The sequence below is a fragment of the Anser anser genome (genome assembly GCF_964211835.1).
Source record: "Anser anser genome assembly, chromosome: 11".
In the NCBI taxonomy this organism is placed as follows: Eukaryota; Metazoa; Chordata; class Aves; order Anseriformes; family Anatidae; genus Anser; species Anser anser.
In genome coordinates, this window is record NC_139732.1 from 11,392,481 (window position 1) to 11,416,276 (window position 23,796).

Below are 23,796 nucleotides of genomic sequence, written 5' to 3' on the forward strand. Positions count from 1 at the left end.
GGCCTCGCAGCGGCTCTGAGAGACGCGGGTCCCAGGGCAGTTTGCTGGTTAGGGTGGTTAAAACCCCTGTCCCGAGCCCACCGGGACGCTCCGGAGGAGGAGTTGGTCCTCAGGAGGATACCCCAGCCCCTTGTACCCCAGCAGGCACAAGCAGCCCCCGGGCAGGGCAGTCTCCAGCTAAGCCCTGCTGTTGGTGGCTTCCAGCACCCGAGAGCCCCAGGTCCAAGCTCTCGCCCTGCTGAAGGGCATTTTTGCCCCCCAGCCTCCAACACATGCCCCAGAGGGGATGTGGAGGCTGTCAGAGAGCTGAGCACAGCATCCTACTTAATGAATACTGCTCTTTGCTTTGGGTTTTCGGAGCAAAGGTTTCCCATCGCTGCCGGCAGAGCCCCAGGGAGGAGGTTTTGGGGAGCAGGCGGGGATTAACGGGAAGTGCGGAGGGATGGGAGGAAAACCAGGAGGAAATGAATTTGTTGCCCTGCTGCATGCACGCAGGGATGAAATGGGGCCACCCACTGATGGCCAGAGGGCCCCAGGCTCCAGCTTCGCCCCGGTGGCCGCGTGAGAAGCGGGCTCCCGGCGCAGGGCGATGAAAGCCGGAGCTGAGGGCAGGAGCGCAACGCGCCGAGTGCTCCCTGTGGCCCTCGCCGGCGGGCTGGGAAGCGAGCGAGGCTCCGGGCATGCTAATGGCCCTTACGTAAAGGGGTGAAAGCTGACCCACATACAGGGCTGAAGGGCTGGACCCAAACCACCAGTACCTGGGGACCTTCCCGGTGGGGCAGGATGACCCCGAGCTCTGCCCCCACCCTGTCCTGGGGCCGCTCTCTGAGCCCGGGGCTGGGGAGCGCCGCCCTCGGTTTGGAAAACAGGAGGAAAAAAACCAAAACTAAAACGCTTTCTCCGGTTATTCCTTTCCGCGAGGCAACGGGGAGGGGGGGAAAGTGCACAGCTCATTACAGCAAAAGGGCAGGCGGCCAGGGAGCATCCTGGCAGGCACAGCCGTGTGTTTTCGCAGGCTCGCTGCCTCCCGACACAGAAGCTCCCCTTGTAGCCATCACAGCTGTTTGGATTTTACCCGAGTTCATATCACAGCTTATCAAAGGGGCTGCGTTTCTTTTTTTTCCCTTCCATTTTTTCTTTTTTTTTTTTCTCCCCTGCACTTCGCTGAACACAAGCCAAACGGTTCACGTGAAAACAAACCCGGGTTTTGTTCCGCAGGCGGCGGCAGGAGGGTGGGGAGAGGAAGAAGGACGAGAAGGACGCGCGCCCCTCGCCGAGCTGCTTTTGGTGGGGGCACGAGGATGGTCCGGTCCCGGCAGCCTCCAGAACATGGGCACACCGAGGGGGGCTCCTCAGGAAGCATCAAAACCTTTGGCCACCCAAATGGGGCCACAGAGGAGCAGGAGGGTGGCCAGGACAGGGACAAGAGGAGGGCTTTGAAACCCTGGCCAGGGTTTCGGCATCCCCTGCTCCATAGGGGATCCCCAGCATCTCCCTTCTCTGAACCCACTGTGCTGGTGAAAATCCATAACTCAGCGAGCCCCGGGGCCCCCATCCCACTCTGTCTGTCCCCATCTGGACAGCACAGCCCTGGGAAAGCCAGACAGAGCAGAAAGCAGCTTGGGGTGCTGCTCCCCCCTGTGCCGAGGGCACTGCACATCCATGCTGCACCAGAGCTGCTGTCGATGCTCTTCCTCCGCTGCCCCTCGCGGGTCCCCGTCTCGGTTCACAGGCTCAGCTCACTTTGCTTTCCCTTGTCGGGGAGAACAGGGTGCTGCAGGGCCAGTTTTTCTTCGCTGCCACGTACCAGCCAGGGCAGGTATCTGCTCCCCAGCCAGCCGGGAGCTCTCGGCACCAAGGCGGGAGGTAACGCCAAAGGGAAGTGCACGGGGCTGATGCTTCTGCCTCCAACAACCGCTTTGGATCTGCTTTTGGGTGCAGACGTGTCTGGATAGGAAGGAGGAGGCAGCACTTGGAATTCTGCAGCCCGTTGTGGAGGCAGGAAGGCTTTTTGCCTCTAGAGATGAACCCGACCTGCTCTGCGGTGCTCGGGGCGATGGGTACCAGGGCGGCTCCCTCGGCACACCGCTGAGCAGGGCTGTGCCTGCTCCTGAGCACTTACAGGGCACCAGAGTCAAACGGGCACGAAGCAGCCCTGAAGAGCCCTTTCCTGGAGTTTCCCTTCCCTCCTCCTCCTGCCTGGGGCTCTGCTGCACCCACGTGCTCGCCCTCCGTGCCGGTGCCGCTGGTGGCACAGACGAGGTGCGGTGCCAGGGCTCGAGCTCACAGCGCCGTGCTGGATGCCACCAGCAGGGGCACGTCGCAGACAGACTCCGTGCCAGTGCCGATGGAGAAAGGTAAGGAAAGGACTGGGAGGACTCGCCGGAGAAGAGGCTGTGAACCCCTGGAGTCAGCAACCGGACGTGCCCATGCCTGTACTGGGTCAGGAAACAAACTGCCCTACCGCAGCCACCCGGCTGACCTCGGGGACCTTTGAGCTTGCCCAGCCTGGCCAGCACCGGCACGGTGACGGGGAGAAATGCTGCGCTGGGCTTTAAATCCCTGCCCCACGTTTCCCATCCCACTGAGCACTACTCCTTCGGCTGGAAATCATTACCTATAGGTAACAGGTTCGCCTTTCTTCCCCGCTGCCCCAGCCAGGACGCGGGGAGCTGCTGGAGGCACGTCGCCGTCCCTGGTGGCGGAGGGGAGCGGGGGATGAAATATCACCGGCGTTTCCCCCATGGAAACATGGGGCTGGCTTCTTCCCCGCTGTGCGAAACAGCTGAACCCGCTTGTGGACAGGGGAGGGGTGTAACGTGGGAACACGCATGTGGCTTTCATTTGAGCAGCGCCTAAAAATAGCACCACGAGGCTCCCACATTTGGTGGGGCCCTCTGGCAGCAGATCAAGCTCTTCCAGAGGGTCCCGTGAAACTTCTCCCGCCCCATTCCCATCTTGCCGATCCCGGAGGCAGTGGAGAAGTGGTTAACGCCGGCATTTAAGCTGTCGTCAGTAGGTTTCAGAGTTAGTCACCAGTGCTGGAGGCCAGGGCTCACCCTGCCCAGAACGGCTGCGCTGGCTCCATACCCCTTGGATCTATCCCCCGTGAGCCACCACGCCATTTGACAAGGGATAACAAAGGATAGGATCTTTTGCTGTTGTTTTTTTGGGTTGTTTTTTGCACTGATTGGAATTTTTTGCACATCTGAAGCCCGGGGCATGAGTCACAGCAAAAAGCAGGGTCTGGAGCTGCCCCACTGGCTGTCGGGGAGCTGGAGGGAAAAATTGGAGGTGGCTGCGGATGGGAGAGCATTTGAGTGTGACCCTGCCCAGGCTCCCCGTTGCTACTCAGAGCCCCTCTAATTACCCTGCTGGTTTAATGAGCAATCGGGCCCCTTCCCCTGCCCTGCTCGCTCCCAGCAGGCGCGGTGCAGAGCGCAGACAAGAAGAGGACTGCTACGAGCGGGATATTTTCCTGCCCTATTCTTAGATCCCCGTGTGGTTAAATGCAACATTTCCAGACTCCCGTCAGAAGCAAAAAAACATATGCTCAGCTGGACTTTTGGGGGAGAAACAGCTTTTCAAGGGGTATTTCGGATAAGGTGCCAGGCTTTAAGGCAGGTGGGGAGAAACCTCCCCAGTCCTGGCTCTGCAGCCTCGTGGTGCAGGGCACTTGGTGCTCTCGGGGCACTGGGAGAGCTCCACGAAAACCCAGGGAGGAAAACACCAGGGAGGAAAACACCGAGTCCTGCCCCCTCCTCGCTGATTTTTCAGCCCTGCCTTGACCGCTAAGCCCATTATTTCTGCGCGAGCCGAGGAATTTGCATCCCTTGCCCCAGATTTCATTGCATTAAAGACACCGCCGCACTGCCAGCTGCTGCAGCGCTCGTTTTTCCTGCCTCTGCTGCCTGATCGCAGCTTCTGAAGTGGATGCAGAACCTGCCAACGCTTGCAGTCAAAATATGTGTCTTCTGCAAAGCAGGCTCATTACGGGGCGAGCATCGCGCGCCCGGTGCAGCCACACTGACCCGCAGCGCGCGGAGCCGAGCCAGGTGGAAGAATTGGCTCGACTTGGCACCCCGAGCAAGCACGGCCTTCGTGCTCCAGCTGGCCTGCTCGTTTCTCAACAAGAACCTGACAATGCCGCGTAATACAGAGATACTTCGCCTTGGGGGCTGGGAGCAAAAAATACGGTGCCTCGACACGCGAGAGGCGAGTCGGTTTGCCCTGGAAACGCCAGCCGCGGCTGCCAGCTAGCCAGGGAGGCTGCCGAAAAGGGCTCCGGCTCCTGGCGATGCGAGGGAGCCCGGCGCCGAACCCTTCCTCCCAGCCCGCCCTGCCCGCGAGGCGCCGGCGGGGCAGCAGGGCTCTGACCTGATGATGAAGGCTCCTCGCGTCTCCAGGAGTTTCCGTTCGCTGCTGAACCGCTTGAGCAGGTTGATCATGAACTTGTAGAAGTAGGAGTTCATGGTGGGGGTGGAGGGAGAGCACTCCAAGCCTTTCGTACCTGGGGAGGCGGGCGAAGGGGAGAGGAAATTAGAGCAGCTGGGTTATTTTGGCCAAAGCAGTCTCAGTCAGAGAGCAGACATCCAAAACACAGTCGCGGGACTCGGCAGGGGAGGGTAGGGGCACCAAAATGAGATTTCCAAGCCTCGTGTAACTGTGCCTGCTCAGCCCAGCAGCACCAGCCCTGCCCCAGCTCTCCCCACCCCAGAGGAAAGCACCTCCTGGTGCTCCCAGCCATCGGAGGAGGGCACGGGGATGAAATGGTCTTTTGGGGAGACCGACCCAGAGCCACCAATTTTAGTAGCTGGGAGGAGAGGGGGTGCCCAAGACCATGCATAAATAGCCCATCCGTCTGCAGGTGCTGCTGGGCCCCCTGGCAAAGCACCCTGAGGTGCCACCAGCCTGCGCAGGCGCTTCAGGGCAGCACCCACGGCGGTGGGCAGAGCTGGCAGCCAGCACCCCACGGCCGGGGCACCACACGCAGCCTCAGCTCACGGCCAGGCAGGTGGCAGGGAGGGGTGAGAAAAGGCATTTCCTAGCTCAGGGTACGCACAGGGAGTTAGAAGAAAATTATTGTTTCAGGGCTTGAAGCGCAGGGGGCGGGCAGGTACGGATTGCCTTTCCCACCGTGCAACTTCAGCGGGGATGGTTTATTCAGAAGGGCAGCGCTCAGAGCAAATGTTTGGAGAGGGTGTTCAAAGGCAAGCTCGCAACAGGGGGGGAGGATCTGCCCTAACTCCCCGTGCAGGGCGGCTGGGACGTGTCGAAGCGTGGTGAGCCTGGGCGAGTGGGTCCCGCAGCGTCCCCAGCACGCTCAGCGTTCAGTCTCCCACCAGATCGCAAGGAAACGTGCAGGGTTTGATTTATGTGTGCTGTCTGCTTCTGTCAAGACTCAGCAGAGCACAGAGTGGCCAATTAAAAACACAATCAAACAGCCAAAGCCCGGGCTGATGGAAGAGCCCCTGGCCTGATTTCCCCTGCCCGATGGCAGGGACACGGGGAGGTACCGAGGGGCTCAGCCCCGGCATGTTCCCAGCGCTGCCCTGCCCCAGCAGCAGGTCCGAGGGGACCAAAGCACGAGTGGTTTTCTTTCTGGGGCGCAGGGTGGGAAGGAGAGGTGAAGAGCTGGTAGAAACTGTCTTTCAAAGCTGAAGAAGTGGTATTTTTTTTGCTCTGTTTTGTCAGCAGCACCAAGCCATCCAGTCCAGAGCTGCTCACGGCAGGCAGGACGTGCATCACACCTCCACACCTACCAGCTCTTAATGGTGGTTTTAGGAGCCCAGATTCGAGTGGGGACACATGGCTGGCACGGCCTCCTTCCTCCCCCAGGCCGGGGCTTTCCTCTCGCCAGCCCCCAGGCAACTGTGGGTATCCCCGGGGAAGGTTTCACCACCGCTCGCCCTGCGTTTCGGAGCAGCGCGGCGACGGAGCAGCCTTGCTCAGCGGGCGGCCCCGCAGCTCACGGCGCAGCACAGCAGGGTCTGGCTCAGCAAGGTGGCAGGAGCAGCTCCGCGCGGCACGAGAGACGGGCAGGGAGACGTGTTAAGAAAACTGCGGCTTAATTAATTGGAGCTTGCACCTCTCCCCCTTCCCTTGGAGCGAGGCGTCGCAGATCCGCAACCTGCCAGATCGGCTGCGAGCGCACCACGCGTGGGGCTGCGGAAACGCCGCGGCAGCCCCCCAGCTCGTCCTTTCCCATGGGAAGCCTCAGAGTCGGGGACACGAGGGGAGCAGAAGGGCAAAAGCTGGCTGGATCTTGGTTTTCAGTACGAATACAGATGGTGTAAGCAGGGCCGCACGATCCTTCTGGCTTTTGGGGTCGGCGGATGCTGGCTGAGGCAGAAAAAGCCGTGCGGAGCGGGGGTGGCTGCGAGCGCTCGCCACGATTCGCGCCGTCGGTACGCTGCCATCGCTCATGGGGCCGCGTTATAAATCAAGAGAGACAGGCAATTAGGAACCTATATTAAGGCCCTTATAAATATATATTGCATGGCAGCCGGGAACATTCGGGCCGTCTGGCTGCCTGATGGACGGAGCTGTCTCGAAACCTTCGGCGGGTGAAGTGTCCCCAGACTGCTCCGGGAGAGGACGCGGGCGCTGACTCACATTTTCCTTCTTTGGCCACCGAACACCGAATTTCACCATAGCAGAGAACACAAGTTTTGCTAATTTTCCATGATTAGTTTCAAACTGGTCCTAATTAAAACCGGTGCAGACTTGCCTGGCTCCATTTAAACCGAATTTAAACGCGATTTGACCAGAATTGATTCCTTTCCGAAGCAAGCTAAATCCGGGTAAGCTGTTTAACAGCGATCCACGAGGGCATTGGCGGCGGTTTAGCTAAAATGATTTACTTTAACCCATAATTGGAGCCATCTCAGCGCCGATCGGGGCTGGGATACAGGAGGTGGCTGAGCTGAAAGCTGCTGGCAGGGAGAGGAGCGCACGCACGGGGTCGGCGTGCCGAGCACCGCAGGGTGGATGCTGTGCCTCGATCGCCAAAAAGAGGTGAATTAGGGCTGTTTTTAAGGCTGTTTCCTTGCTCAAGAGGGTCCGGGAGGAGGTTTTGCTCCCAGCATCCGGACGCCCAGCGCCCTGCCCTGCCCAAGCATCCCTCCAGCCCCAGGGCCTCACGCCTCCCTTCCGTGCGTGGCCGGGGCGAGCTGCGGGCCCCGGCGGCGTGGGAGGCGGCGCTGGCGGATGGAGCCCAGCAAAACCCCGTGCGGAGACGTGGGAATCTGCACCACGTCTCCCCCCGGCAGCCTTCCCCAGGATGTTTTGAATTTGAGCTTTCGCAAACACGGCGCAGCGAAGCCTCGCGGAGCGGGATAAAAATAGAGCCGTTAAGAAAAAATAAAAAAAAAAAAATTAAAAAAAGGCAAACTCTCCCACCGAAACCCAATAGCTGGAAACAGACGCGAACGTGTCGGCAGCTCAGCTGGGCTCTGACAAACCTCAGGGCCCGGGATGCTGCTGAGGAAACGAGCCCACCGACAGCCCCGGGCTGCGCTCTGCCTGCTCCCCGCGTGGATGCCCAGGCACACGGAGGCTGCTCCGCTCCCTACCAGGCCGAAGAGCCCTGGGCTTGTGATTTTGGGCTGACATCTGAGCCTGCTACCTGCTCGTTGCTCCTTGCTAAGGCGGATCAGCAACCAAAACGCAGCAGGGGTCTGGCCCGGACACGGTACAGGGGAAGGAAACACCCTGCGGAGCCGCAGAGAGGGCAGAGGCTCAGCCTGGCACCCAGCGGGCTGAGGCTCCATCAGTGCCATGTGGGAGGGAAGGGGATGGGGACATGGAGGGCTGGCAGCTCTGCGGAGAGAGGTGAGACGCACGGACAGTTGCCCACAAGCAGGGGTGAGACGGTTCCCCCAGGAACTGGGGCGCTGAGCTGAGCACCCAGCCGGGACGGCTCCCTCCTCGCTTGCCCCCTCTCCTCCCCATCCTGTGAAGCCTGCTTGCAAACCAGCTCCTTGCAGAGCAAACGGCCCGTTCTGTGGCATCTGCTGCGCCCCTGCCTTTAGCAGGGGAGATGAGCGGGGGGGACTTCGCTTTTCTGCCACCGGGGGGGGGACGGGCAGGAGCCCAGGTGGTGGCACTGCGCCCACCGCCTGTTCCATCGCTGCCTGCTGGAAGCAGCACCACAGGTAGCCGAGCGCTCCCCCGGGATTCCCGGGGCACGAGCCCCGTTTCAGTCAGCTCGGACCCTTGCAGAAACCCCCCAGGATGTGTTACCCAAGCACCAAGGGCTCTCCAGGGCCCCCAGGAGCGTGCCAGCTGCCGGCACTACCCTGGCTCCTCCAGAGCCCACCGCGTGCTGTGGACGCTTTTGACTCAAAATCGCAGACCTGCTCAAAACTTTGCCCTGCTGGAAATGCCCGTTTGGCACACCTCAGCCAAGGGGCCAGCCTTCCTTTGCTGTCTCAGGGACCCCCAGGAGCCCGGGGACCAACATTTCCAAGCCCTCTGAAGCTCTGCGGGTTACGCAGGGGGCAGCCGGGTGGCAGAAAAGGCAAAGGGAGCGCTTCGGCTCCCGAGGGACCACCTCCAGGCTGCGGACACGGGGATGCCCCGACATGCTTTCGGCATAAACCACGACACGTTGCAGCAGGGAAACACGCGGGTTTCCTCCTGGGCCTCCCCGCCACATCCCCAGGCAGAAGGTGACGAGGCAACAGCCAAGGCCAGTGCCCCGCCACGCTCTCGTGGGGCTGACGGAGCAGCTCTTCCTCCCCGTGGTGCTGGAGGAGGGACAGCGAGGGTCCCACGCACCGCGCTGCTCGACTCGCCCCGGCTCATTGTGTCCGGGGGAGCCGTCGGAGGGCAGCCGACCTTATGTAAGCAGAGAACAAAGCAGCTAAATAAAAACCCGAGCTGGGAACGGGCTGCGGAAGTGGGACACGGCTTTCCTGGCTAATCAACGAGCATCTGAAGGAAACTGAGCTGAATGGCGGGGAAACAACTGCATAAACACATCCCGGGGGAAGAAAGGGTGAGAGAGGAAGCGGGGGAAGCCCGCAGCGTGGCAAGGGCCCCCTCCGCCTCCCCTGCTGCCCTCGCCGCTCACCTTGGGCGACAGAGCTTGGGGCAGAGATGGAGAGTACCTGCGGAGATGGAGAGTACCTGCGGAGCCGCACGCTCGGATGGGGCTCAGATGGGGGAGAGGAGGGGATCTGAGATCACTCAGCCCATGCAGCTCTCCTTCCAGAGACGGTCTCTCCTCTGAAGGAGATGAAGGCGGTGGGTTTAACCCTGGGGAGGAGCGTGGCGTGAGAGCATCCTGCCCTCGAGACAAAGCCACGCGAGCCAAGCACGGTGCAGAACCAGCCGGGGAGCTGTGTGCAGGGACTGCTGCCCTGCACCCCGGTACAAACCCAGGTCCTGCTGCTGTGGGGTCATGCAGCACCTCGGGGTGCACACCCGGTACAAACCCAGTTCCCTCGGGGTGCACACCCGCTGCCTGGGCACTCGCCCACACCTGGCCTGCGGGGCAGAGGTTGGGTTCGCTTGGAGTGCCGTTACCGCAGCACCGCGCAGACCAGGGGGGGTTTCTATCAGCCCTGCTCCCGCTCCAAAAATAAAACACAAACAACAAAAAAAGGAGTCTTGCAGAGTCTCCACTTTCCCAGCCAAAATCCAGGGGGGTCCTAGCTCTGACAGGCCGATGTCCAGTCCCCAGAGCCTTCCAAGGCGAGTGAACTGGCCTCTTTTCCCCGCCCCAACAGCACCCACCGCTGGGCACGAGCCCAGGGCTGTGCACAGCTCAGCCCCGAATATGTTCCTACAGAAATCCCCCACTGCATCGCGAGGCAGCGGGTGGGCAGTGCGGCGCACACCATGGCCACGCTGGGACAAACAGCCCTGCACAGGGCCCTGCAAAGCCCAGCGCTTCTCCACGCCACGCCGCGATAGCTGGAGCCAGGCTGCTCCTCCCGAGAGCTAAGAGGGGCCGCGGCAGCCGTTGGGATGCGCGCCATCCAGGCTGCTATTTTTAGATAATCCACGAGGAAGGAAACCTCAGGCAGGAGCCATCAGCGCGAGCTGAGCTGCAGCCCTCCGGCTGCTTGGCCAGCGCCGTGGGTGCTGCTCCACCCACGCAGCCTCGCTGGGGACATCGGCGCATCGCTGGCACCCGCGGAGCTCAGCGGGCTTCCAGCCCCCACATCCGAGACAGGTAGCTCTGCAAAACCCAAACCGCCCGGGGAGCCTCAAACCCTGGGCTGGTTCCTGCCGCAGACCTTCCCAAGCCCAGGGAGGGGGGAATTATTTGTGCTCTTTGGAGGAAACTCAGCCCAGGGAGCAGGAGCGAAGCTCCGGCGGTGATTTTGCGAGGCACGGCGGCTGCGTGCTGCGCAGGAGAGGCAGCCTTGGCTCTGCTCTTGGTTTACAATCCCGAGCTGACATGAAATGTATCTTTGGCCGGGACGACCTGGCTCGGGGAGCGCAACTGGGAGGCTCCTCGATAGCAGCAGCAGGAGAAGGGGCAGCCAAGCAACTGCAGAGGATGAGCCACAGACAGGGGAAGGTGGAAAAAAAATGCCTGATGCGCTGGGATGATTAATGGAAGGCTTTTTTTTTTTTTTTCCCCTCCCGAGTCCCCAAACAATAGGACTGTCCTTCTTCATCTCTCTGAGGGCTTGGGGCGACGCCGCGGTTCACATTCAGCACACGCAGCCACGAGCAGGCGAGGCGCTGCGCCGCGGGCACGGGCTGAGCCCTCCGCAGCGCTGTGCTTTGGGCACCTCGGGTGGCAGCCAACAGCCTGTCCCGAGCCACGTTTAGGGCTCTGAGGGCTTCTACGAGCAGAAAAGAGGCTGCCACCCAAGGCCCCATAAAAAAAGGGGTAATAACAACATCCCCCAACACCAACCTCTGCAGCACCTTGCTGCTAACCGTGGCCAGTTCCCCAAAAGATGAGCCAGAACGAAGAGCAATAAAATACAGAAAGCTCCGTGGCAGACCGAATCCCCCAGCGATGCGGGGTGGGAACTGATATATTGATTTCTCAGCCCCAGAGAAGCCTTCCCTTCCACCTGAGAAGGTCTGACGTGGGTGCCACCTAGCATCAAGTGGCTTGGCTTTGTGATTCAGACCCCGGGCAGCAAGACGCAGCGCAGGGCACTTACCCGAGGCGCTCAGCTGGCTGTTTCTGACGGGGATGTGCAGCTCCACGTGGCCGGGGCGCGGGTCAGCGGCCTCGGAGGGGCCGTGCCCCTCCGTCTGCCCCGCCGGGGAAGAGGCGATCTCGGCCAGCACCTCGAGGTCCTTCAGGATGACCTGCAGGGAGAGGAAGAGCACTGGGTGAGCGGGCACAAAGCCAGGAGCAGAGGGGCCGTGGGGTGGGTTTTGCTTTCCAAAATCCCTGTTGGGGCAGGGGAGGTGGGGGGGTGAGCGCCAAATCCCAAGACGCAGGGAAAACAGGGCTAGCTGTGAGGCCCAAAGCAGAGATTTCAACTGATTGCAGAGTAGCTGGGGCAGGAAAAAGAAAAGGGGACAAACCCAACAGTTTGTATTCTGCGAGTCCCAGGGCAGCACGGGAAATTAAGCCACATTCAGACAGTCGGGAGCGGGGTTTGCTTCCCCCTCTCCCCATTTCGGGGTTTGCCCTGAGCGCAGCCCCAGCTCCCCTGCACCCCAGAGCAGCTCCTTCCTCCCACAGCCAGGTCAGGCCACGCCGACTATATATAGAGCTTCTGGAGAAATTATTACAGGTTCTGTTTTCTTTTTTTTTTTTTTTTTTTCCCCAGCTCTTCTCATGTCTGGAGCTATTTTGGGTCCCTCTTCGTCCAAATGTCCTTGGGTCTAGGTGCCTCATCGGTCCTCCCTGACGTGCCAGGGCTGTGCGGAGCAGCGAGGCTGCCCCGAAGGGCTGACTGCCACGTCTGAGCCCTCCGCACCCAGCACAGCACCGCCCCGGACATCCAGCACAGCACCGAGGGCTTCCCACGTGCTCTCACGAGGCCCTGGGCATCTTTCTCTGGAGCTGCAGTTAGCCGGGAGCTTTAGCTTCAGAGCTACCAAGAAAACCCTCACCCCACTACAAAAAAAACCACCACAATATTTCTTTTTATAACACGCAGAACGTGAAAATGGGACCCCGATAATGTGAAAGGCAGGTGCTCCTGGCTTTCTCTATTCCATAGATATCTTAAGTGATTTTTTTGTAATTATTGCATAGATATTTTAAGTGATTTTTTTTTTGCAATTACAGCCAATCTCACGCCGATGTTTAAACCCCACAGCCTTACAGCCTGCAGCCTGGTGCCCAGGAGGGCATGGGCAGGGGGAGAGGAGCAGGGAGAGCTGCTTCATGGCCGGCGTGCAGAGCACCTGGACGAGCACCTCGCCGCCCCCCATCAGCGCCTCTGGTACCTGTGGGTCGCATCCTGACCCCCCTCGGCCCAGGGAGGCAGAGCCAGCGTTGGAAAGCCGATAACCACCCAGCTCCAGCACACCTGGGAGGACCCCGGGAGCACAAACACCACCAGGTCCCAGCCTGTGGCTGCCCCAGGGAGGAGGACGGCCGACATCAGCAGCTTTGGCAGCGAGGAACCGTCCCCGGGGGCCAGGAGAGCGCAGCCCAGCCCACGGTGCCTCCGCGGTGCAGCCACGGGGGGACCTGGTTGCCATCGGGTGCTGCTCAGGGGCAGGCACCAATCTGGGTAAATAACACCCCTGGAGGCTTCTGCCTCTTGTTGCTTTTGGCTGAAACCAGCAGGGACCCAAAGGTCTCGGCTCACCTCTGGGGCCCAGCAGCACGGGGAGCTGGGTGGTGGCAAAAACCAGCCGGAGAGCCGTGGTACGGCACGGCCCCGTGTCACTCACAGCCCCCTGATTTAGGGCATTTTCTGTAGGGTGGGCAAACACACACACGTCGCTGCAGCACGGATGGGGACGGAGGAGAAGCTGGAGGGGGAGCCGGGGGAGCCCCCACATGGGCTGCATTTCTCAGTCGCAAAAACCCGTAGGAAATAAGCCCGGCGGGATGATGGGTGCAGGAGGCCCCGGAGGAAGAGGAGGAGCAGATGGAGGCGAAGGCCCGGGGTTTTCCAGCCGTGGGAAAGAGGCAGGGAGGCCCGGCCTCCGCCCCGCGTGCTGCAGAGAGGCTTCCCGGCCGCGGCCGGAGCCGAGCCAGGAGCGCTTGGTATGCGCCGCACATCCCTGCGCTGAGCTGAGACCCAGCTTTGTGCACCAGGAGGCTGCGAGAGAGTGGCATCCTGCAGGGGCTGCGAGTGCCATGGCAACGGGACGGCTGCGCCAGCGGGTCCCCGTCCCTGGGATCATCGGTCCCAGTCCCCGGGACCATCCAACGAAAGGGCCGGGGCCATCTCCAGCTCCCCAGAGAGGGCGCGAGGATGCCCGGGGCTGGGCTCGCCCTGGGGAGAGCCTCTGGGGGCCAAGCGCTGGATCTGGGGGTTTTAGGGAAGAGGGAGGTGAATCAGCCCTGCAGCGAGGATGGGAGGAGAGTGAGAGACCCCTCACCTCCCCGGGGGCTGTGTGAGGTGCACCCCACGAGCCCCCTCCAGGTCTCTCTGGATCCAGGTGGGGTTAATTCACCTCTCCTTCTGCTTGAATTGCGCCCAGACCAGCTCTGCCATCTCATGCCCAGCCTTGCAGAGGGACAGATGGATGGACGCCCCTCCTGTGCTCCCCTCGGGTGCCTTCCCACGTGCCAACTGTCCCCTTGGCGTCCCTGCTGGGGCTCTGCCTCCGGCCAAAATGCACCCGCACCCCTCAGCAGCGGGGAGGAGGAGCGGTGCTGCCGTCCCACACAGCGCCCTTTCCCTCTGCTCGGCACGGGGACCGGGGGTCCTCAAGGCGCTCCGAAGGCTTCACTGAGTTTGTCTAGGTGGTTTTTTCTCCTTCCAAACCTTGCAGATGTTACTGGGGAGGGGAGGAAAGCACGGGAGCGCCGTCCCAGAGCCAAGAGCGGTGAGCAGCAAGGCTGGCTGGGCCCCAGGCGCGCACGGTGTGAAAAGCAAACTCACGTCCCCCCCTCCGCTGGCTTTAAAAACAAAAAAAGAAGAAAAAACCACCATTAATCTTCCCACACCAATTTAACCGGGCCTCTTTTCAGGTCCCCAGCACAGCAACTTCTATCCTCTAATCCTGCCAAGGGTTTTTTTTCCCTTCCAGCCGCCAGATTTCAGCCTGCTGCTGGGAGGGGATGGGAGCAGCGTGGCCGGGGCTTCTCCTCCCCTCTGCGGTGCTGCTCCTCGCACCTCCAGGGCATTCGCTGAAGCTAGCACAGGGGGGAGAGGCTTCTGCCAAGGGCAAAGCATCCCAGGACGTGTGAGCACACCTTCACAGCACCAGCACAAACAGCAGGTGGGGGAGCTGGTTGGTAACACGGCCACTGCCAGCCAAAACCACGCCAGAGACCCGAGAACTCCGCGTCCTCCCCTCCTGCTCTCACAGATCCCCCGTCTGCACCCATCCTGGGGTGCAAGGGTAGGCCTGGCGCATGCTGTCCCCAAAAAGGGAGAAGCAATCAGCCCCCTGGGGAAAATGCGCGGCACTCTGCCGACCTGCCACAGCCCCGAGCACCTCTTTGGAGGTGTTTAATTGGGGTACGGGGAGCCTGGTGCCACTGAGCTGGGTTCGTTGTGCGCTGCAGCGCGGTGAAGGACGCACGGAGAGGGATGCCGGCAAGCCAAGGCTGGTGGGAGCGAGCTGCCGGTGCCCCCTGGGGGGCTGAATGCCTGCCAAGGCACAACGGGCGCTGTTTTCGGGCTGCTTGCACAGACCCGAGGCTGGGCTGACCACATTTTCCACGACCCAACTTAAATTATACACCTCTCTGTATACCCCATCATTAAAGCGCACCCTGAAGCGTAACTTCTCCTCTCGAGCACGGGTAACCTCCCCGCCCCGGTATCTAGTCACCTCGAGCCTCCCTCTGGAAAATATTTACCACCAAAAAACCATTAAAAAGCCAGGCACAGGCGCGTCAGCGCTCTCCTCTTGGTGCACTCTCCCCTTTCAGCTCGCTGCTTTGCGCATGACCGCGGTACTTCAGTGGCAGGGGATTAAAGTCTAGGAGCAGGAGCACGACGGAGCTAAACCCAACGGAGCACAACTGGAAACCACACCACGCTCAGGCAGCTTTGGCACAAGCTTTTGTTCAGCCTCATTCACGGGGAATTGGGCGCAAGGGGAGAGGTTTGCAGGGACTTAAAAGGTGACGGCGCAGCTCATGGAGCACGCCAGGAACCGGGCTCCGAAACCTGCTGCAGCATCTAGGGGCGTTGGGTGGCGCATGGTATGTGACTTACTACGTGGGGACACCAGCAGCACTTCCAAGGCTCAGAGCTAGCTCGGTAGGTGCCTCCACACCAGATTTTTGCTGGCAGGGAATAAAACACATGCTTAATTTGTGTGTGACCACAGCACGTGCTCTTTGGGGAGGGTACCAGCTCCTGCTGCTTGTCCAGCGCGGCAGCCGTGGGATGCTCCAGGAGACACAACTGCAAGGTGCAAGCTAGGACATCGCTGGGATCTTCCCGCTGCATTCAGAGCCTGGTGTTCCTGCTGCATGAACACAGGTAGGTTTTCGTGTCTGCAGAGCACAGAGGGAGCTGGACTTTATCCTGCCTCAGATCAGACCCCAGCTCCTCCTTGTGCGTCATCCTCGCGTGAGTCAGACAAAAGTCCCAGCACAACCTCCAGCCCCCAGCGAGGCTGATAGCAGCAGATAAGCAAAAAGGAGGATGTAAATAAACAGCTCCGATTCGCAGCTGGAGAAAGGAAAACAGCACAAACCAAGAAAACAAGCAGTGCCACCGGTGCAGGTTTTTCTCGGAAATCCCCTGCTGTGTTCCCCTGGGCACGGCCGAGCAGCCGACCTGGAAACTACCTCTGCAAGAGGAGCTTGCAGACAGCAACAACCTGCAGAGCACTTCTTGCCTTCAGCCAAGGCCAGCAGCAACCGTGCTTTTAACCTGAGCATGGAAAGGTCCAGCACGCTTCTGCCCAAAGGCACCTGGGCTCCGACTTCTCACTTTCTCCACCATCAGCCCTTCAGCCCCTTGCTAGCAGGTGTCGGGGCTGTGCACAGGTGAAAGGAGCAGCTTGTGCAGAAAAAGCCACGCTCACCACAATCCTGTTATCCCGGAGCCGTTAGGAAGTTTTAACCACATCGAATTTTAACCAGTGCTTTTCAAGACTGAGCCCAAACCCAGCTCTGACATGCAGAGAAACGCGGGGCAGGGAAGCATGGAGCCAGCGCAGGACGACGCAGTGCAGCAACCCAAAACCTGACAGCCAGGAGTCTCGCCTCCCAACTCCTCTACGTATCAAAGGGAATTGCTTGCTTCAGCTTCGCTCCAGCTCCTTTGTGCTGCGCTGCATTTGGGAATCTTAACGAGGTCTCTTGGCCGTTTCTTCACTGGCACTGGGGAATTGGGAACGGCTGGGAAGAGGAGGGAAGGCGGAGATGACTCAGGACGCCACAGATGCATCATGAGATGCTGGCCCCTGCTCATCGTGGTGGAGGTGGTGCAACACCTTGTGCTGCTCGAACATGAAAAACATACGTGACAACTTAAAGGGCGCAGATTCAGCCCCATCCAGTGCAAATTCCTCCTTGATTATTTATGGCGAGTGCGTGGAGAGACTCAGAGCAGCTCAGCAAGACCAGACTTAACAGCAAGGTGCCTGAACACAATCCCTGTGCTAACCTGGCCATCCCCAGCCCATTAGCTGAGAGCTTTTCGGGATCCCAATCTGCCCCAGGACACCATGAATGTGTGTAGGAACACTGCAGTGCCCTCGAGCAGGGAGGAGGACTAACATGGCTTAGACAGCACCCCACACCCCCTTTTCTAGCAGGGGCTGACATTTCAGGTTAGCTATCTCAATTTGCCCTCATCGTTCCCCAAAATGCTTGGCTTGAACCCCCCCCTCCTACTGTTTTGGTCATTTCTATTTCCTCTGCAGAGAGCAGCAAACATGGCTGGGAGCCAGCTGAGCAGTGATATTTAATGGATTGACTTGTCTATGGATTTCCTTCAAAAAAATCCCCCCCAAACATTTAAATAAATAGAAGACAGGATTAAATAAATCAGCTTAAAATTACTTTTGAGCCATTCCCAGTTATGTCACATGGAGGAAATGCATCACCGGGGTCCTTTCTTCACTGCTTTTTTCAAATATTAATAAGCAGTGTAATTGCAACATGACTCACTGCAGTCTCCTGCCAAGCCGGAGAGACTATCTGCAAGATGCAGGCTTTCTGGAGCGCTGCAAAGGCAGATGTGTGCTTGGGGACTCTTTTGGAAAGGTTTGCATCGTAAGCAGCAGGGTATGGAAAATGGCCAGGCAGCCGCTTGCCTTTGCAAGTGCAAGTCATTCCCTCGCTCGCTCATTCCCTTCCCTCCTCTCTTAACACCCCCTCGCACGAGGGATTTACTGTGGGCTTGGGGTTTGATGCCCTGAGCGTGTAATCCCAAGCAGGGAGCGTGTGATTTTTATTCCACGAGGAAGATCTGGCCTGAGAGGCTTCAAGGGCCGCCGGCAGCTTTGTGCAAGCTGCATCTAAACCCGGGCCAGCAACGGGGGAAGCGCCACTGGTGCCTGACCAGCTGCGGCCCAAAGCCGCCAGTACCCCGCACCAGAAACGCTCTAGAGTGCGACAGAGAGGGGGAGAAAAAGAGAAAGATGCTGGTATTGTGAAGGCCAGAATGGAAAACGAAACAAAAAAAGGGGCGAGGAAGAAAGAGAAGGAAATGGGAGAGAGGCACAGCATCTCAGTAAGAGAGCAACCTGGAGGTGGAAAGCATGGCATGGGGAAGCCAAGGAGCCGGCAGGGGGGCTCGGAGAGCCAGGCCAGAGCAGGGGCAGGGAGGAGTGAGCCACCTATTTGTTTTGTTCTCTCCTGAGTCATCCTGCTGGTGCGATGGGTCTAACAGCCAGCCAGCAGGCCTGAAAGCTCACTCCTACAGCATGAGCTCGGGGCAGAGCAGCACGGACGGATGTTTACTCTTAGCTTTAACGACTTCGAAAAACACCACCAGAGTTAAAAACCCACCCCGCTCTTTGCGGCGGGGGTTTACAAAGCAGGGACAGTCAGGATTTACAGAGGGGGGACAGCTGGGCACATTTTGTGTCCTCCCCAGGAGCCGCGGTGTGAATGCAGCGCCCCAGTCTCGGCGGTGGCACCGTCCCTGCCTCCCGCTGCGGCGGGTGCCTGGGAGCAGTGGGGCAGCAGGCCGGCTCCTCGGCCTGCACCACACGGGTCCACACACGAGGAATAAAGCCCAACCTGCTGGGAAAACATCCCGTGTGGCACAGAGGAATAAAGCTCGACCTGCTGGGAAAAGGGAAAACGCCCCATGTCTGGGCCTACCCCGCAGCTCTGCTCCAGGCCCCGGCGCGCCGGGCCGAGGCGGCAACTCTCTGCTGCCGCACGGGCTGGGCCCGGCGTGGTTGCTCAGAGGGTGTCTCAAAGGCATGTTGACACAGACGGTGAGGTAGTGTCTGAATTCTGAGCCTGGGGATGCGGGAAGGGGCTAAAGGCAGGGGCCTGCCCCCCGAGCATGGGGCATCGCGGTGGTCGCACCACATGGGCAGCTCTACCAGGCACGGCTGATGGGGCCCTGCCAGCGGTGGGCACTGCTTAACTGCTTTGCCAGGTCTCAGCTAAGTGTTTAAGGCACCTGGTGGAAACGATCCCCATCTCCATGCTGCCGTCTCGAGGCATCTGAATTTCCACTCACCCAGTGCCTGGCCAAGACCCAGCCCCACTGGGGTAAGACATCATCTCTGGTGCTTGAATCCCAGAGCCTTGAGCCTTCCCAGGCAGGCAAAAAGGATTTTTAGGAGTGACCAGCCCTCCAAGGTAGAAAGGAAGGCTTACACAGTCAGAGGGTACAAACGACACCAGCCTAACAGGACTCTCAGCCGGACAAGGGTGCAGCATGTTACCTGTGGGATTCAGAGAGGCCACACTGCACTGGTTTTGGGTTGGTTTGGCCACCAGGGCAGAAATCCCAGTGTCAGCGCTGGCCAAGCTTTACGAAATCCCTACGTTCAACCCAACTGAACCAGGCAAAGCTGCTCCAAAATTTGGCTGGAAGTGGGGACGGCAAGCTTCCAGTTAGACTGGAAGCACTGCACTTCCAGTGGCTGCAGCACCTACCTCATCCGACTCGTCCGAGAGTGTCCGCAGCAGTATGGGGAAGAGGCTGTCGGTGTGTCGGAACATCTAGAACCAGAGAGGTGAACAACATCAGTCCCACAGGCCTCATCGTCACCCGCCAAGGGACCCCTTGCACTCCTGGGGATGCTGCTGAAAGCTTCACCAGCATTTTCCATCCTACCTAGAAGCATCTCCCTAAAGCTACTAAGCTAGTGGCAGCCGAAGCCTTCATGAAAAATGCAGGCAGACAGTTGCTACCAAGCTACCAAGACAATTAAAGCCAATTCAAAGGTAGAAATTGGGGTACCTCTGCAGACAGATCTGCTTCTGGGGCAGCACAGTACAGCTGTACCGTGCTGAAAAGGCCCACGATCAAGTCACCAAGACCTTCCCTAAACCAAGTGGAAAAACCTCTTTTCCTGCACTGCTACCCCACAGCTAAGTCCCACCGACCAACTTCAGCCTGGGGGCTTACTGCCAATGCCCACCCATTTTTCTTCCTAAGCCTCTGACAATGCTCTGCTCCACACCAAGTCAGCGTGGCTCTGCCCTCCTGCAGCACCTCCAGCTGCTCCAGACCCCGATCTCACCGGATCAAAGACCAAAGACCAAAGCCCGTATGCCCCTTCCCCACCCAAGTACCGGTCGAGGAGCAGCTGGGAGCTGACAACCTCAGCCCCACCAAGGAAATTAGAGGCTCACGTGCTGAGTCCTAGACCTACCTTCCGAGGAGTCTTGATGTAGAGGTGGTAGAGCCATTTCAGGACCGCAATCCTGGTCATCATCCCAATGGAGGTGTCGTGAAGGTGGCAGTCCAGCACCTGAACTATTCCATCGAGGTTCAGGGTCACCTGGATCCTTTCAGAGCTGCACAGAAAAGAGCGGCTGGGTTCAGCGCAGTGATGCCCACCTCACTCCTCCCAGGACAAGGAGGTCCACAGCACACCACAGGCTGTGTCAAACACCTCAGCCCAAACCCTAAGACATCCAAACCGCCCCCATGGCCTGATCCAGCCCCATGCAGTCCTGCCACCCACATTTCTTATTTGGTAAATCCAGATCTGCTCATGGCAGCCCAAGAACTGTGCTCGTATCTTCGGGAGTTACAGGAGCCAGGAAGCAAGCTCAAGGCTTGCAGGGTCCCGTTAACGCAGGCTAGGCTTATGCTGCACGCAGGCGTAAATTCAGCCTGGGGAGAGAACTGAACAAAACCAGCAACACCCAGGTAGCTCCGGCCTGGCTGCTCCAGCCTTCCCGTTCCTCCAGCCATGCTGGTTTGCTGCACCCCACTGCTGCTCTCCGTCAGCCTGCGCCTCTGCTCTGCAGGCGAACAGCAAACACGACGGGCCAAAGGAGCGCACACCTGCCCTTATGGCACAGGCAGCTTCTGACTGGTGTCAGAGCAACGGGATGCAGGGCGAGAGACACAGTGGTGCACCAAAAACTGGCCTTGGAAACAACAGAAACCTTGCAGGTTTCAAGGTTTTCCACCTTCCCAAACCAGCTGTTACCTATGCACAACAGGACACTGCGCTGGATGAATCCAGCACCACGGCTGTGTGGAGGTGCTGGTCCACGTGGCAGTCACCAGGTTTGGGGTTCAAAGACTAAAGATACATGAAATGCATTCACAACCCAAATTTTACGGATTCATATGTCTTCAGAGAACACCAACCCAACATCCTCGGACGTGGCTAGCTGGGGCCGCTCCACCAGGCGGGGGCATTCGGCCCCGTAACCCCACCAAGGGCTGCAGGAGGTCCCCAGTGGTTTTGGGGGGCAGCTCTGCTGCAAGGCCGCCTCGAGGACACCATGGTGGGTCCCAAAAGCCACTGCCAAGATGAAAGGCAAGGACAAGTCTTGGTCATCAACGAGGGACAAAAGTGAGCAACTCCTTGGTTCACCAGGACACTGCCTCCTTTATAACACCGACAGCCTACAGACCCTCAGCTCCTACTGCGGTGAAGAACATTCCAGCTTCTCCCCAAACAGGACCCACGTTTGGCACAGCCAGGAGACCCCAAAGCAGGAGAAGTGGTGTTACAGCATTTTTTGTCCCCTTTGTGCCTGCCATGGACCGGGCCGAGGAACGAGGGGTGAAGCAGACCTCCAAGAGCAGCTGCACCAAACAGCCAGAGCCAAGTCGCTCCTCTCCTACCCGAGCCACTGAATTATTCAAGACTGGGCCAAGCTCCTGCAGGTTTTTCTATGGTGTGCAGAGCTCCTCTGCATCACGTTTGATAAGAAATCCTAAAGGGCAGGCTTCTTCATGGTATAATTTGCAAGTAGAAGTGTGGCTTAATGGGATTTGATCTTCCCCAGGACATGCGTTATAAGGGCAAGATGAGGAGGCTGCGGCCCCTGACAGCTCTGCAAGTATCTGACTGCTTCATCTGCATCACGTAACAGATGCTGGGGCCTGCAGATTGCCTCGTGAGTTGGCTGGAGTTGTGCTTTGATGTTGCAAACATCAGCCGAGGGCTAAACATTCAGAGCAGAAGGGAAGGAGGGATGGATTCAGGCTGTCGCTGCTTAGAGGGCCCAAGATGCTGAGAGCAGGGAGAGCTCAGGAGAGGGGGATCCCCCCAGGATCAGCATCCCCGTGGACTTAAGCCACTCTGACCCTGGAGAAGTGTTGGTGAGCGGTCATGCACCTCTACCCCAGTCCCCTAATTCCTGCTCCCCACCTCTTCTGGAATCAGCAGCAGCTCACCCACGAGGCTGTTCTCACCGACCCATTTCCCTGCAGACTCTGCTCCCTCCCCGGTGGCGCAGCCTGTGCTCCACCTGCCACGAGGCTCCCGACCGAAGAGCATCACGAATCCTTGACCTGATTATATCTCCACGCCAAAACACGCCTTTGCCTGCGCAGGAGGGGAGTATCTCGGGGGTAACGTGAGGAACGTGCCTGGTGTTTGCAGAGGGAAGAGGCTGAAGCAGTGCGTGAGGCTGGCTGGGGATGCAGAGCTGCAAGGTTTGCGGCGGCACCGCTGCGGGAGGGTGCCAGCACCGCAACGGAGCCATTTCCTACCTGCTTGTGCAAAACAAGCTCATCAAAATGCTCTCCCCAGTGACACGGCACGTGCACAGCAGCACGCTGCCCCTGACCGCGCTGCTCTGTGCTGGAGCAGCACCAGATTTTGCTGCATTTCCAGGGAGGAAGGCATCAGTAAAGCACTGCAAGCGCTGCTGCAGCAGGCTCGCAGCTTGCTTGTGCATCCCAGCTCTCCTTAATCCCCAGGCAGCCCCAAGCAGGGGTAATGGCATTGCCTTAATGCGATCCGCTCGGGCCGCCACGCGGGCTCCCAGCATCGACAGCTGTGCCAGGGCAGATGTCGGATGCGATCGCTTCCATCTCACCCACTACCCTACTTTCTCCCCCGCTGCTCCGGAGGGCTGGCGCAGCCCCGGCGCCTCCTGCATGGTTCTTGTGCTGCAGCAAGGAGTTTTCCAGTGAATTCAGCAACAGTGGGAGCTGCCGCAGGCTCTTGCCTCTGGATATTGGCACCTTTTTTTGCATTTTTCTCCCCAGCAGTGGCTGGGGAACCTGACACCCCCCCCCCGCAAGTGGTCCTGCCAGCGCATTCCCCATCTCAGAAGGCATCCTCCAGCACACAAACACTTCTCTCTTTCCAAGTGCATTCAATCCACGGTGATGGTTTTCACCCCATTTCCCTTATCAGCTTATTTTCTCATCTCTTTGCTTTCTTCATGATCTTCTGCCATCCCTCTCCTTGGCAGCTGCTTTTCACTGCCAGTCTCTGAGCTGTCATCTCCCTCCTGGCCTGCTGCCCGGCCCAGCTGCTTTCCTGACCCCATTTTCAGACAAGGTTAAGGTCCGGGCCAGGCTCTAGCCTTTAAGCGGGCTCAGCAAGCTGCACTGCCAAGGGTGGAAATATCCAGGTTCTTTCATTGCAGTCCAAGTCACAAGGGCACATCCCATATGGGCTGGCAGCTGGGCTGCTGAACCGGCCGGAGCCACTGGCCAGGAGGTAAATAGTTCTTCCCCGCTCCCCGTGCCACAAGCTGTCACTTTCTCATTCTCCATCGCTCTCGTGTCAGAGCTGCTTGCTTCTTCCTGCTCAGCCAGCCCCAGGTCACCGTGACAAAGGCTGGGGCAGGGTGCCCGATGTCCCCTGGCCAGCAAGGGGCAGAGCCCAGCTCTCTTCGGCATCAGGAGGCTCTCAGGCCAGGAGGAGCCTCCCCAGGAAGACAGGCTGGAGCCCAAAGCTGCAATTTCAGCTTTGTGCTAAGCCCTACCTACCATTATCTAAGTCGTTTGATCTAAAGGCAGCCGCGGACAGCTCAGCCACGTGGCAGCAGCCTGCCCTTTCCGCAGGGTGACAGGGAGCAGGAACATCTGCATGTACCACAGAACATGGTGCTGCTGTCCCGGGGGAGACGGCCTCGATGCCCATCCTCGCGGCCTGGCACTCGTGTTTCCAGCCTTGCAGGAGCTGTCAGCCCTGCCCAAGAGGCAGAGGCACATCAGACGGTGACTGTGGGCTGTGGGAACCTGGAGCAGTGTCCCGACGTCGCTGGGCTTGGCACGTCAGAAAAGAGGCAGCCCGGTCCCACTGCGGGAGCAGGGACCAGAGGCAGCAGCACAGGCTGCCCACCTGGTTCAGCTCCTGCTACACCAAAGTGGG

General features: G+C 59.4%; 1 protein-coding gene across 1 annotated transcript in view; it reads right to left on the reverse strand.

The window, feature by feature from the left end:
* VAC14 (VAC14 component of PIKFYVE complex) overlaps positions 1-23,796 on the reverse strand; it is a 50,266-nt gene that overhangs the window by 12,377 nt on the left and 14,093 nt on the right. The window contains exons 11-14 of the mRNA XM_083851835.1: positions 19,870-20,014; positions 19,148-19,213; positions 11,136-11,286; positions 4,378-4,510 (exon numbers count right to left, since the gene is read on the reverse strand). Coding sequence (XP_083707961.1) covers positions 4,378-4,510; positions 11,136-11,286; positions 19,148-19,213; positions 19,870-20,014 — 495 coding nt within the window. The remainder of the gene's footprint in view (positions 1-4,377; positions 4,511-11,135; positions 11,287-19,147; positions 19,214-19,869; positions 20,015-23,796) is intronic.